The following is a 13,572-nucleotide window of genomic DNA, read 5'->3' on the forward strand; positions in this document are numbered from 1 at the left end:
CATGCACGGTACTTTTTTATACAACATTGACATTATGACATTCCATGGCAGGAATTAAGTGTGTACCTAAACGAGTAGAAACATTCCGAGGCTGAAGACACCTTCCCCAATAAGCAGGTCCAATGGGGCAAACCAGGGTGTTTTGGGCGCCGTGTTCCAGTCTTGTTACTTTTAACTTTATCCAGTCTGCTGGCTGCCCTATTACATCGTTGTAGACGCTTGAAAGACAAGAGCCGCGTGTGTCAAGACACCAGTTTCAGCCACGATGAGCCCCACTGCTTCTCAACCCTGGAAGACAATGCAACTATTGATGTCCACTTTGCCATGTGGTTCCCCTGATTGGAATTTTTGATATTTACAATAAGTTGATCAATCACAGCCTTCGCACTTCCATTCTCCTGAGTGGATCGGAGATCATATTTTAGATTTTAGATTTGAAATTTGAAATCTCTGTCGTAACGATGATGGGTCACCCCTTATCCGATGCAGGCTGGATCCTTCCGACGACAGATTGCATAAAGAAGAAACTCAATAACCACGAGTTAGACCCTGTCTTATGACGATCCCAATCGACTGGGTGCACATGTTCCTAGATTCGTAGGGTCCCGGGGAAATAGGTCGCTCACGCTATTTGCCACTGTGCATCGAACTATCGGCTAAGATCTGGGGGAATATCGGGGAGGATCAAGTGCATCTGTGCATTCTGGTTATTGGGAACCCGGCTTTCAGGAACACGAGGTCCAAGCCCCCATGCCGCTTCTCACAAAGTTAAACAAGCTAATAGTTTGTGTTGGCATTCCGCACATTCCCGTTCATTTCCGTCATTCCTGGGGATAATTGCCATGTGGAAAATGGGTCCCCCTTACAGGGCACTAACGAAGAATTTGTGTTTCATTAGTGATTTGCATTCCCTTTCCCCAACCATATCCATCTGTCGCACCGGGATGATCGACCTTCATCGAGGAGGATGGAGATCGCCTCCCTGATCTTAGCCAATAATTCGATGGTGGAACAACCCATCGAACACCCATCGAACACCCATGGAAAACGCGGCGGGAGCTGCCCCGTTCACCGACCACGGTCTCGGGTGGAGTTTTCGACGGGGAAGTCGTGTTTGTCACTCCCAAATGGAGTAAATTGTGTACAGGGACAAACCGTGGGACTTGTCAATCCTGTCAATTATTCAGCTTTCAAAACTCTTGAAGTGTCTAGTGGAGGCAATTATATGATCCTGTGTCCCTTCTCACACCATAATTTAATATAGTCCCAGCTGGATAGTCCTAGAAATAGCCACACCGTACTCCACATATGTGTCCGCAATCTTTAAAAATCATGACAGCCTAATTGTGGCTCACTGTGGCTGATTCTGTAGGAAATTTTCATTTTTCTCGGACAAGTTTAACAAATCCAGTATGGTGGTGCACCGTCATCGGCGATCCAGACGCACTAGAATCTACTGCGGCCCTATGAATGATCAACAAACCCGCTCAGGCCTCTTCAGTGGCAAGGGACTGCTGAGCCAATCCTTAAATAATCATGAAGTGAAAATTTTTCCTTGCCCTTGCCCACTCAGAGTAACCTTTTTTCGTTAATTTCTTTTTTTTATGTAAAGCCTATGTCAAGAAATTTTGACGGAAGTATGTTTTCGGGACCCCTTGATCCTACTGCAACGTGTTCACGCTGTCTTTTCGGCTCCTACCCACTACATCCAGAGCCGAAATTCACAGTAAGGTCAATGCGAATTCTCCTCCCTGCATGATGATCAACAGATGTATCATTTTTGACTCCTGTCTAGGTTGTTGCCGGTAAGTATGTCGGCATGGGGGGAGTTAACAGCTGCCCATCGGCTAACTATCGGAAGCGTTCTACATAATAAAAAAATAAAAATAAAATAAAAAACAATGAAATCAAACCTTGAATGAGTGGGCCCATCCGATGGAACAACAGAAGTTTTCTAGAAGCATGCCAGGCTCCACAATGGAACATCGGACGCCCCGACTAGCTTGTCTACTAGTTCGGATGCTGTCATTACGGCACTTCACGAGGACATGATTTTTCATTATTTTGAATTTACCTGACTGGTGGTGAAGAAAGGGGCAAATGGCAACGTTCTGGCTCAGCTCTGCCGGATAAACGATCCGTGGCTTCTTGACGGTTGCCTCCTTTTCTAATTATTCTATAATTCTTGTTACAAATTCCTTGCTCATCCGGGGAGTTTATAGCATGACGCATCCTTACAGTCTCCCCATTTTCCAGACTTTAAAGCATCGCTTCCCCCACCTTTCCATGAACTTTGGTGGATAGCTATTTTTTTCCGATCCAGATTGAATGGGCCCTTAACTTCAAAATTGGAGCCGCCACTGATCCACAAGGCCCATCACCGGATATCCATATCACCGGACAAGCGAACTACTTTTGATTCTTGCTCTTGTTTGCCATCTATGCCTGTTTGACAGATTGTCGCCACCCAGGAAAGGATATCGAAAGCTTTGATACTGGCCAGTGCACATTAACATCACCCCTCATGACTTCCTCATCTCGCTCGACCGGGAAGCGTCTCCCGATCAGTTGTCAGGCATGTCGAACGAGAAAGATCCGTTGCTCTCGCGATGGACGTCCGTGTCAAACATGTGTACGACGAGGTCTCGGTGCTGAGGATTGTATCTACCTTGGCCAACCTCGTCTCTCTACAGAACAACCTCAATCCGGAGACCCAAATGTTCAGAATGAATTGTTATCGCGAATCAGAAACCTAGAGGGTCTTCTCCAAAAACAAGTGAACTCACAAGCTGGGACCCCAGTTGGAGCTCCGAATTCTCCACTGGGTGCTCTTAGTGCCACCGGGAGTTTCTCGGAGTCTGATGTCGGCGGAGGATTGGATTCGTGGGACTTCCGGAGCCCTATGTTGGGCAATATTGGTAAGCTTCGCACATCCCCTTCGGGCCATGTCCGCTATGTACCGCTCGCTTCGCAGTGGGAATCGGTGGTTGCCAAAAGCCCCGCTGCGGAGTGTTTGCGGGACTCCGATGCCGATATAGCAGACGATGATGATCTACAAATACCATTGGCCCGGAATGGGAATGTTTCCCGGACCGAGCTTTTGGCTCTACTACCACCTGGTCGGTATTGCGATAACTTGAAAGAAGTTTATTTCAAAGTTTTTTCACCGGTATGTATGTCTAGGAAGCTTTGACCCTCACCAGTAGCTAATATGTTTGAAAGATTTTCCATATTCTTCATGACTTGACCTTTGAGGCCGAGTATCAACAGTTTTGCCATGACCCTGGTAGTGTTTCTACCTCATGGCTGGCTCTTTTGTTCGCAATCCTGGCCATCGCTATCAGCGCCTTAAACGACGACGATCCACTTCTGTCCGACCTTGGTCGAGAGAGAACAGTCAGCCGAAACATCAAAGCGTTATCAGCACGTTACCGATCTGCTGCACTCCAATGCCTGGCTGCAGATGGAGTGATGACGAGGCACTCTATCAACTCACTTCAAGCATTAGTGCTAGTCAGTTATGCCCGACTTCACCGCGGCCTACCATTCTGGACCCTTCTCGGACTTACACACCATGTTGCCATCTCCATGGGCTGTCACATCGACCCAGAGCGATTTTTCCTTGGTCCCATTGAGCGCGAAGAAAGACGACGAGTATGGGCTGGGTTGATGATGCTCTACACCATCCAAAATACATCCTTTGGCAGTCTCGAGCAACAGCTACTCACCCAGGATGTGAGAATGCCAGCTGATATAGATGATATTGATCTTCTCACTGGACCAAGTGTCCCCATGACTTCAGATCCATCTTCCTCCCCCTCTTCCGGTCGACCTACACAAATGACCTACCTCCTCCTGAATTTCCGACTACACAAACTTTCCAACAAGATCTGCGAAACAATATTTACCTACCCTCAGGTGTCTCACTTTTCCATTGCTCAACTTGAAGCTGAACTCATGGCCTTCCGTGAGCTGTGCGATGCGCGATATCAAGTCGATATAAATCCAGATCCTCTACCAGTACATCACCAAGCCAACCTCAACATCCTCCACAGTCAAGTTCACCAGCTTGTTCTCCTCCTCCTCCGACCTAATCTATGCCGCTTGCTTCAAGGCGAAATCACTCCTGAGACGTGCGACTCTCGCGCGAAATGCATGACGTCCGCCAAAGCAGCCCTATCTATTTTCCAAAATATGCTTGAAAGCTCACAGTTTGCCCCTTATAAGTGGTATACTAGCGGCCTGGGTAGCTTCAATGCCTTTCATGCAGCAGTCGTTTTGGCAGTTGGCCTTCTGAACTCAGAGAGCCAAGCCAAGTTCGATGAAACCAAAGAGATGCTGAGTAAAGCATTGGACATGTTTGCCTCTCTCTCAGTGAGAAGTACGTTTTGCAGCAAGGCGGTTCCTATCGTCCGACAGATAATGTATGTTCTTGAAATCCACCACGCATCCATTCGACTGAGCAACTACTGACTTGTCTTTAGTGATAGCATCTCCACTCAATATCATCAAGTTCAACAGCAGCAACAACAACATCAGCAGCAGCAATCTCAAGCCCAGCTTCAGTCTCAACAAACACAAGCGCAAATGTTCGCTGCATTGGCACCTACTATGTCCAACGTTAACGTGCCCGATAGCTTCATGTTGCCTCACTCGCAATCTAATTCGCCTGTACCAACTGTCGCGTCTTCTTCGAGTGACCCGACAATGCAGTCGAGCTTTGCCATGAGTATGCATCCTCAACATTGGATTGGTCCCACTTCAGTTCCATGGGATACATTGGGGTCTGGCATGCAATATGCATTCGAGTCTGATGTGGTATAACCTTCGAGAACTCAAATTACTCTACCAAATTACTTGGTCTTTATTATTTTATGTATTGGGGAAAAGGGGTTTGGGGGCATTTTTCGGGCGGCAGAGTTTGAAATTTAGTTTTATGAGACCACGACGAATGAACGATACTCAAAATTGATAAGTGAACATTTCAACCCAAATTTATAATACTCTCTTCTTTAAAGATAAACCTTGTAATCTGCCCTTGAATATAGATATAGAAAATAGAATTGAGGAAGAAGGATGTGAAAGCATTAGAGAGATACATGGTAAAACACGAGCACATGAGATTACTGAGATATGCCAAACTCTAGAAGAGATATGATGTGTCAACTTGTAAAGAAAGCCCCTAAGGCAATCTTCAATTCAATTCTTACGCCTATATCGCGTATCAAGATATGTGTGTGGACAATGTGTAACTTTCGAAGTCGCACCATATGTATCACGATCTATGTTCATTCACCTCTTAAGCCCCACCACACTCCTGACTGTTATTTTCTTGAATAATCTTTCCAAAATTTCAGGTACACTGGTAGTGACGAGTATAAGTGCTAAGACTCAGGAAATTGTTCAAGATATCCTCAACACAGCATGGACAAGCGAGACAGGCTATTACCCTAGTGGAACGAAGGGGCAGATATCTCGGACCTTCTGTATGGAGATGGAGGAAGGCTTCTTCAGCATTATTCCAAAATAGAACGTGAGGATATGGAAGACCATGTTAAACGTATCGTAAGTCCAAGTTTGTCACATTGCCTCGACCAAATTGACTAATATCACCAGGGCAAGAAAGGCTGGGATATCAGGCGATTCCCATGCTTTCGAATATTTTTGTTTTTACGTCTTGATCTATCCCATTCTCCAATCTACCCCAAGGTTATTGAGGAGATACGAGCAAGAAGCTTCTTTTTGGACATGGGGTGTGGACTTGGGCAAGACATCCGACGACTCATTCTCGATGGTGCCCCAGCCGAACACCTAGTTGGATTGGATATTGAACCTGCCTATATTGATTTGGGCTACGAACTATTCAAAGACGCTCCAGCCTTCAGTCTAGATTCATCGTACAGGACTTTTTCCAAGACACTCCAGAAATGACTACCCAGGTCGGAAAATTCATGGTGATAAATTGTGGATATTCCATGCATCTGTGGAATTATACCAGACAATTGGATGCCGCGAAGCGCATGATTTATCTAGCTTCTCCAAGGGGCGGATCGATCATTACTGGTATGCACTTAGGAAGCCACAATGCAAAGCTATGGACAGATCTACTGCCCGAATTTAAAACCATGTTTCTTCACAACAAGGAAACCTTATCGAAGCTATGGACGCAAGCTAGTACTGGCACTGGGACACGCTGGAAGTTTGAATGTGCTATAGAGGAAGATGAGAATTCCAAATTCCTCGGTTCGGATGGCTGTCGGTTGCGATGGTATGTAATGCAGGAGTGATGACCTTCATACTATTGGTTCTATTGAGGCAACAAGAATCTCATAATTCACTTGCGGAGACCAAATCCGCATTCCTACTAATCCCCACTTCACACATTCCGATTGAGATGCCAAGAACACCCAGACTTGTAAGATTTGGATTTTGTCTATTCCACTACATAATCTAGGGCTCAATAGGCTAGAACCGAACGAGATAGAAATAATTGTACCGAGCAGTGGAATGTAAGCGAGAAACATCACTTCAGCCGCTCCGACGTAGTTAAATGTGTGTTGCACTTTTCGAAATTATAAAAGGTGCCTGCATTCCACCAACAAGCCGGCCTACCTCGCGAAGAATTCAACCCCAGTTCAAGCAGTTAAGCCTACTTGCTCGCGATGCACATCAACGCTTTTCTCGGCGTGTTAGCCCTTGCTGTTGCTAGTACTACTGCCACATACTCATCAGAAACCCGTCGCTCTCATTCATCATCTTCGATCAAAAACTTCAAAAGTAAAATCAAAAATGTGGTTATCTTGGAAATGGAAAACCGCTCCGTGGACAACATACTAGGTGGCCAGACAATCGAGGGACTAGAAAACCCGATCAAAAATGGCCCTTTTTGCAATCCATATGACCTTACAGATGCTTCCAAGGGCCAAGTGTGCAGCAGTGCGAAGGACTTTGACTCCATCCTGGATGATCCAGATCATAGCGTGAGCGGCAACAACATAGAGTTCTATGGAACTTTCACGCCGAACAACAACGATATTGCCAGCGGCGAGCTGCTCCCTGATCAAAAGGGCTTCGTGCACGAACAACTACGTCAATACGGCAACAACGTTAATAAGACTCAGTTAGCGACCGAGGTGTTAAACTACTACAGCGAATCGGAAGTACCAGTTTTGACGGCTTTGGTACAAAATTACCTTACGTTTAACCACTGGCATTCAGATGTCCCAGGTGTGAGTATGCCGATACCTATACTGTCAGATTTTGAACTTAATTCTAATTGACAGATGATAGCCAACGTATCCAAACAGAGCCTATGTTCTTTCTGGAACCTCAGCTGGCCACGGCACCAACGACCACTCATTTGATGCCGATGTACACGGGTTAAAACAACGATCCATATTTCAGCAATTATCAGAGACAAATCACACTTGGAAGAACTACTACACAGAAGCAGACACTGGGATGGTTGACGCTTACTTCTTCGATTGGACATTTACCAGCGGCAACACTGATCTAGCTCAACCACTTGAAAACTTCTACGACGATGCAGCAGCCGGAAATCTTCCTGAATTCAGCTTTATTGACCCATCCTGCTGCGGTACAGACAGCAACTCTATGCATCCAACTGGCCTAGTCTCCGAAGGTGAATCCTTCATCAAAAGCGTCTATGATGCATTACGCGCCGGGCCTCAGTGGAACGAAACACTGTTTATTCTTACATTTGATGAGACGGGCGGGTTTCATGATCACGTTTCACCTCCATTAGCTCCGCAACCAGACAGTCTTACCTACACGGAGAAAACGCCAAACGGTAAAAACTACACCTTCTCATTTGATCGACTCGGAGGTCGGGTTCCCACACTTCTGATATCGCCGTGGATCGCAAAGGGCCAGGTCGAGCAGAAAGGTACCAACTCCGACGGAGATATGGTATCATACTCTGCTTCATCTATTCTCCGCACTCTAGGCTATCTTTGGGATTTTGAACCGTTTACTCGCCGTGTCCAGGGATCTGCTTCATTCGAGCATCTTCTTCAGATCCAAATGCGATCGGATACACCTGTTCAACTGCCAGATCCGAAGCCTTTCCAAGGAGAATCTAAGTAGGGCTGTGACTTTCATAGAGTTGGATCTATGATGCGCGTTTCAGAATGGAGGGAAAAGATGACGCATGGATCATATACGTAATACCATAAAACTCATACTATCTTCCTCGAGGAATCCCCCGTGAGTCAAACAGGAATATAAAAGTGCAGTTGATATGATACTTGTTACACGGGCCTGCAACTTGCACATATCTGCCGGGTATATGTGAAGCAAAAGCAACGACCCGACGTCATGCACGACGTCGAGACAAGGTAATCTAGCCAGACGGTCAATAATCATTTCGAGAACTTGAAGCCTATACTATTGTCAAGACCACATAATTAACTAAGTATATCTAGCTTAGACTATCCACTGCAATAATTTGTGGGTGTTTAGGTATCATATTTAGCCTCGGTAGACTTTTGGCCAGTCAACTACTTTAGGTTGATAGTCTATATGAACAAAATGTCCAAGGTTCGTACCCACTGAAGTAGACCAGCTTTATAGATAGATAAAGAGTAAAATGTCTAGGTGAAATACCCTATCGTTCACGAGTATCATGCTAGAGATTGAATCTGAGTCATAATCGCCACTCCGCAACGGTGTTGTCATTTGCCGTCGCCCGTAGCACTCTGCAGGGGTCTAAGGTTCTGAGCGGCACACCAAAGTATTGAAACGTGGAAGGTTAGATTAAACCACCTGTTGGACTTGAGTATACAATCACAACAATCAGAATCTGGGTGCCTGAAACCGGATTTCTTTCTTTAGCTTCCAAGAAAGAAAGATCCACTATGAACAAAAGGCGGCGCGCCCAGTCTAGGGCTGGGGCACGTAATTTTCAGCTGCCGTCCTGATTCCACGCCTTGTTGCACTAGTCTCCACTCCGCGCGAGATGATAGGACCCTCGTTATTGAAAGAAAGCCAAAAAAGCCAAAAAAAAAGCGTAAGAAACGAAGGGACCTTGACGTCATGTAAAAAAGTGACAAGGTAATTTTTGCCCGATAACCGCGCATGGGGATTCAAGTTTCAACTCGGCGAATAGTAAAGTGGGCGGTCGCATCCCCTCAGACTGTTAATCCCTGTAACTGGGATAGGTTAGAAAGAAGTGTCATACTGTCTCTGCAGGCTTGACATGAGTGGGCGTGGGTGATTTTAGTCTCTGTTTTCCATGCGCCCAGTGTCGGGCAGCGGAAGCGAAAGGGTGGAGACGAAGCTTTGTTCGTATTCTTCTGCACAGTACACTATCTGGTAATATGAGGCACTGCAAATCTGCCTCATGTCGTTTTATGAAGCGCCCGGTTTTTTGTTTATTTTTTTTTTTGTCTCATTGTTTGGATCCGGGGGGAAGAGACAACCTTGGAACCCGGTTAAGGCGATTGGGGGGCAAACCGTGGATTGGAGTGGATTAGAGGCGGGAAAAGTATGAATAAAAAAGAATAAAAAATGTAAATGTAGTGCCAAGTCAAAACAAGACCAATCTAAGCCACAGTACACCGATGATTTGCCACAGATTCTTATGGATGGTTGCGCAAGTTGAGATGAGTTGAAGGAGTTGAAGTCGGTGAAATTTAAGAGCCTTGAGCCTCACGTGGTGGTGAGTGGTTTTTGTCTGCTTTGCATCTTTTCACTCTTCACTGTGTTGGCTATTTCATTACTGTCCTCCCCTCTCTCTTTATCTTTCTTTCTCTCTTCAACCTTCTCACCTTTCAATCATTCTTGAAGTATTTTCTACTTTCTTGAACCCTCTCGTCCAACCTGTTCCTGAGATCATCCAGCGCTATTATCAATACATCGAACAACATCAACGCATTCCTCGGAGATTCGGAGCAGGAGGCTCGGCTTGATCTGCACTAGGTCACTGGTGTGTCATTCGGGGATACTGTATCCTGCAATCCTGCAGTCTTGCAGTCCCACCATTTCCATTCTCTTCTGGAAAAGACCCGGGTTATCCCAGCGCCAATCGGATCGGCAGATTCAGACCCGTATTCGTGAACTAAGTCGACTTACTCACTGCCTCTCTACCCCACTTGAGTCTGCGCCCCTCCAATTCCCTGCATCTACATCATCCCCCTCCCCCCCACACATACTCTTTCTCCCCTCTTCTGTTTCTCTTTCCTCCAAATACCCATCCCAAGCGCACAATGTCGTACGTCTACAGAGAACGCGAGCGCGATCGCGACTATGATGACCGAAATGTTACAATCAAACGATATGTCGTTCCATCCGACACCCGAGACGATCGACGTGATTTTATGAGCAGCCGAGATGATTCCTACGGCGACCGTGAGGTGGTGATCCGTCGCAAGACAGAACGTGAGGAACCCGTTTCAATCCAGCGCTATGAGAGAGACATCGAATATGACCAGCCCGTTCGTCGCTACGAGCGAGAACATTATGAACGTGAGTTGTCCAGACACCCCCGAGGCTAGCAGTAGCTCCTCCAGACCCTTGGAATATCTGGGGAGGCCGCTTTTGCCGCTGTTGTGACTAGCAGGCAGTGTCTTGAGGGGGAAAAAAAGCAAAAGAACCCATTGTTAATAAACATCATGATAAAGCTCGTTATGTCAGCCCTCGTCAATCCGAGTACGAAATGGATGATGAATACTACCGCCGCCGTGTCGATGACCGCTCTTCTCGCAGAGAGATAAGCCCCGGTGATTCGATCTCACAAGCTAGCCGTCACCGAGGCCGCAATCGTGACGCCGAATACAGCAGCGACGATGAGTACTACTACCACGAAGAGACACGCAACTATGATGGTGACCACCCCCATCATCGCCGTCATATGGCCGAAGGTGCCTTGGTTGGTGCAGGTGCAGCAGAGCTGATTCGCAGCCATCGCAGGCGCGAGGGTGATGAGGTCAGTCATGGTGTGAACCACGCCTTAAAGACAGCCGGTGCTGGTGCTTTGGGTGCCGTAGCGGTTAATGCTGCCTCCCATGCGCGTGAATACTATCGCAGCAAGAGCAGGAGCCGACGCCGTTCAGTTGATGATGATCGTTCCCACCATTCGCATCGCCACAGCCGCCATGGTAGCGGTCGCTGGAGTCACAGCCGTAGTCGCAGCCGCTCTAAGTCGCATTCTCGCGCAAAGACCCTCATGGAGGTTGGTATTGGTGCCGCCGCAATCGCTGCTGGTGTTGCTGCCCTAAGAAACAACAAGGCTGCCGATGAGCGAAAGAGCCGCTCGCGTACTCGTTCCCGATCTCGAGCCCGTGCCTCCAGTACCGGTCGCTCAGCGTCAGGCAAAGACGATGCTCGCAGCATGTCTGAGCGTCGAAAGCACATGGCAGGAGCTGGTTTGGCTGGTGCAGCAGTGGCCGGACTTGTTGAGCATCACAGAAGCAAGTCTCGCTCCCGTAAGGGTGAGCGTTCCCACAGCCGATTGAGAAAGGCCCTCCCCTTAGTTGCCGCTGGTCTCGGAACTGCAGCTGCAACTGGGCTCTGGGAGAAAAACAAAGCCGATAAAGAGGGCAAAGAGCCTGGTAGCCGTGGAAGAAGTCGATCGAAATCCCGAACTCGTGGATCTTCCGATAGATACCCTGACCCAACCCGGGACTCTGCAGGTCTGATCGAGTATGGCAAGGACCCAGTTACTGGCAGCATTCCCGCTGAGCACTACTATGGTGCTCCGAATGGGGACCCCGCTTATTACTCGGACGGTGGCGAATACAACCGACGTCCGAGCCGCAGCCGCAGCCGCAGCCGTGGTGCCAGATACAGCGGTAGCTCATCTGGTTCGGATCGTGGATCCCACCGACGCCATAGAAAGCACCGCAGCCGTTCTAGAGACTTGGCTGGTGCCGCCTTGGGTGCTACAGGCTTGGGATATGCTGCCCACAAGTACTCGCAGTCTCGGGAACGGAAGAAGACTGAACGGGAGCAAGACAGGACTCGTAAGTTCGTTAAAAATCTCATCGAACAAATCGTACCAAGCTATTAATACTGACCTTTTCATTAGGGTATGAGGATGCTCACCATGATCCCTATGAAGAGTCTTATGACCCGGCACCCTACCCACCTTCGCCTCCAGCTGCCAATTACCAGCAGCCTCCCCATGACAACTATTACCCCAACAATCCCAGTTTTCCTCCGCCCGCTGCCTCGGCTACCAACCTAAATGAAGCCCCGCCTAATGCGTATAACCCTGCGGATTACCCACCTCCCCCAGGGGCAGCGCCTCCATCCCAACCCTACAACTATGGAGCACCTGGACCAGGAACCGAGCAGTATGCTCCACGGGCGCGGAGAGCTGACGAGAATGTGAGTACTCCAAAGAGCTCCATCCCACCCATTAATAATCTCAACGTACACAATGGTGTGTCCGAACAACCAGAGATACGCGTAATAAACAGTGCCCACTGACACACTACTTAGCAGGCCTAGCGGAATTTTCTGCCAAAACGACTTCGAAGTCCCTTTCTCCGCAATCAGATCCTCAGATACACCCAAATCCATCATCTAAGTCTGTTTCTTTCAACATCCAGTCCCAGAGTCCACAAAGGCACGACCGCGGCTATGAAACGGACGACAGCGACTCGACTATTGACGCCCATGGGCATAACTCTCATTCTCATCGGACCAGCCGTCGTCGTCGATCCAGTTCTATCCCACATCCGCCCATGTCTTATCCCCGCTCCTCTAATAGTCGTGAACATGAATCTCGATCACAACCCCATTCATATAAGCCTGCAAAGCCATCTAAATATCAAGAGCCAGATTCCGATTCGACGATTGAGATGCCCGAACGCTTTGATACAAACGGTCATCTTTTGCAAGGCCGCGAAGACACCGAAGCCACAACGATTGAAGATTTCATCAACCGGGCAGCAAAACTCTTTGCTTGATGATTACTTTTCTTCGAATACAAGATATGATCTAAACAGGTCAGAGGTGAATGGTTGAAACCAAATAACCAATACAAAAGATTTTTTTCAAAAAAAGAAAAAAAAGAGAGGATGGGCGAAAGGTTGAGTTCCGGAGATATCGGTTTTTCATTTCCACTTTCTTTTTGATTTTGAATTTCGTTTGGGCTGGGAGGTTTCCTGCTCTTTAATGTATTTTGACGTTTTATGATGACCCTTGCAACTTTGATTTTCTCATTTTAAACTTGCTATTTGACATACTTAGCTGCTTTACTTTTTTCGATTCCATTTGCTTGATACATTATCCTTGGCTTTTGATGTTTTGTTACGACTGATGCCCACAATGATCACGATTCATGACCCAATATAAGCGAGATACTCAACTAGATCCTTCTGACTACAAACTCCATACATTAATTGGGATATAGACCAAATGTAGATAGAGTCTTTCCGGGAGTTTGGGAAATATGCCGACTCCCAAGAAGAAAGGCGGAGAATGTTGATGCCCGAGTAATCAAAATTTCCAAGGTTTCGATTGCGTAGCAACTGTAGAAAAAGACTAGGTGCACTAGCTGAAGTATAAATGATGTAAATATTAAAAGAAGCTTTGCTGGCAATCTTT

At 47.1% G+C, this 13,572-nt stretch overlaps 5 protein-coding genes across 5 annotated transcripts; all 5 read left to right on the forward strand.

Annotated features, from left to right (window-relative positions):
- Positions 1-2,524: 2,524 nt before the first annotated feature.
- On the forward strand, positions 2,525-4,824 carry N7478_002721 (Zn(II)2Cys6 transcription factor; the record flags this gene model as incomplete). Its single annotated transcript, XM_056918935.1, has 3 exons — positions 2,525-3,169; positions 3,223-4,424; positions 4,485-4,824. 3 exons carry the CDS (start codon positions 2,525-2,527, stop codon positions 4,822-4,824), a joined length of 2,187 nt encoding a protein of 728 aa, XP_056782093.1.
- A 717-nt stretch (positions 4,825-5,541) lies between these two features.
- N7478_002722 (uncharacterized protein) lies at positions 5,542-5,931 on the forward strand (the record flags this gene model as incomplete). The annotated part of the gene is made up of 2 exons (XM_056918936.1): positions 5,542-5,565; positions 5,617-5,931. 2 exons carry the CDS (start codon positions 5,542-5,544, stop codon positions 5,929-5,931), a joined length of 339 nt encoding a protein of 112 aa, XP_056782094.1.
- Positions 5,932-5,975: 44 nt separating this feature from the next.
- On the forward strand, positions 5,976-6,464 carry N7478_002723 (uncharacterized protein; the record flags this gene model as incomplete). Its single annotated transcript, XM_056918937.1, has 2 exons — positions 5,976-6,268; positions 6,455-6,464. 2 exons carry the CDS (start codon positions 5,976-5,978, stop codon positions 6,462-6,464), a joined length of 303 nt encoding a protein of 100 aa, XP_056782095.1.
- Positions 6,465-6,662: 198 nt separating this feature from the next.
- N7478_002724 (uncharacterized protein) lies at positions 6,663-8,106 on the forward strand (the record flags this gene model as incomplete). Its single annotated transcript, XM_056918938.1, has 2 exons — positions 6,663-7,229; positions 7,291-8,106. 2 exons carry the CDS (start codon positions 6,663-6,665, stop codon positions 8,104-8,106), a joined length of 1,383 nt encoding a protein of 460 aa, XP_056782096.1.
- Positions 8,107-10,226: 2,120 nt separating this feature from the next.
- N7478_002725 (DUF3824 domain-containing protein) lies at positions 10,227-12,932 on the forward strand (the record flags this gene model as incomplete). Its single annotated transcript, XM_056918939.1, has 4 exons — positions 10,227-10,485; positions 10,641-11,981; positions 12,047-12,403; positions 12,463-12,932. 4 exons carry the CDS (start codon positions 10,227-10,229, stop codon positions 12,930-12,932), a joined length of 2,427 nt encoding a protein of 808 aa, XP_056782097.1.
- Between the last annotated feature and the right edge of the window lie 640 nt (positions 12,933-13,572).

This window comes from Penicillium angulare (genome assembly GCF_028827245.1).
Source record: "Penicillium angulare strain IBT 27051 chromosome Unknown utg000003l_segment0_segment0, whole genome shotgun sequence".
Lineage (NCBI taxonomy): Eukaryota > Fungi > Ascomycota > Eurotiomycetes > Eurotiales > Aspergillaceae > Penicillium > Penicillium angulare.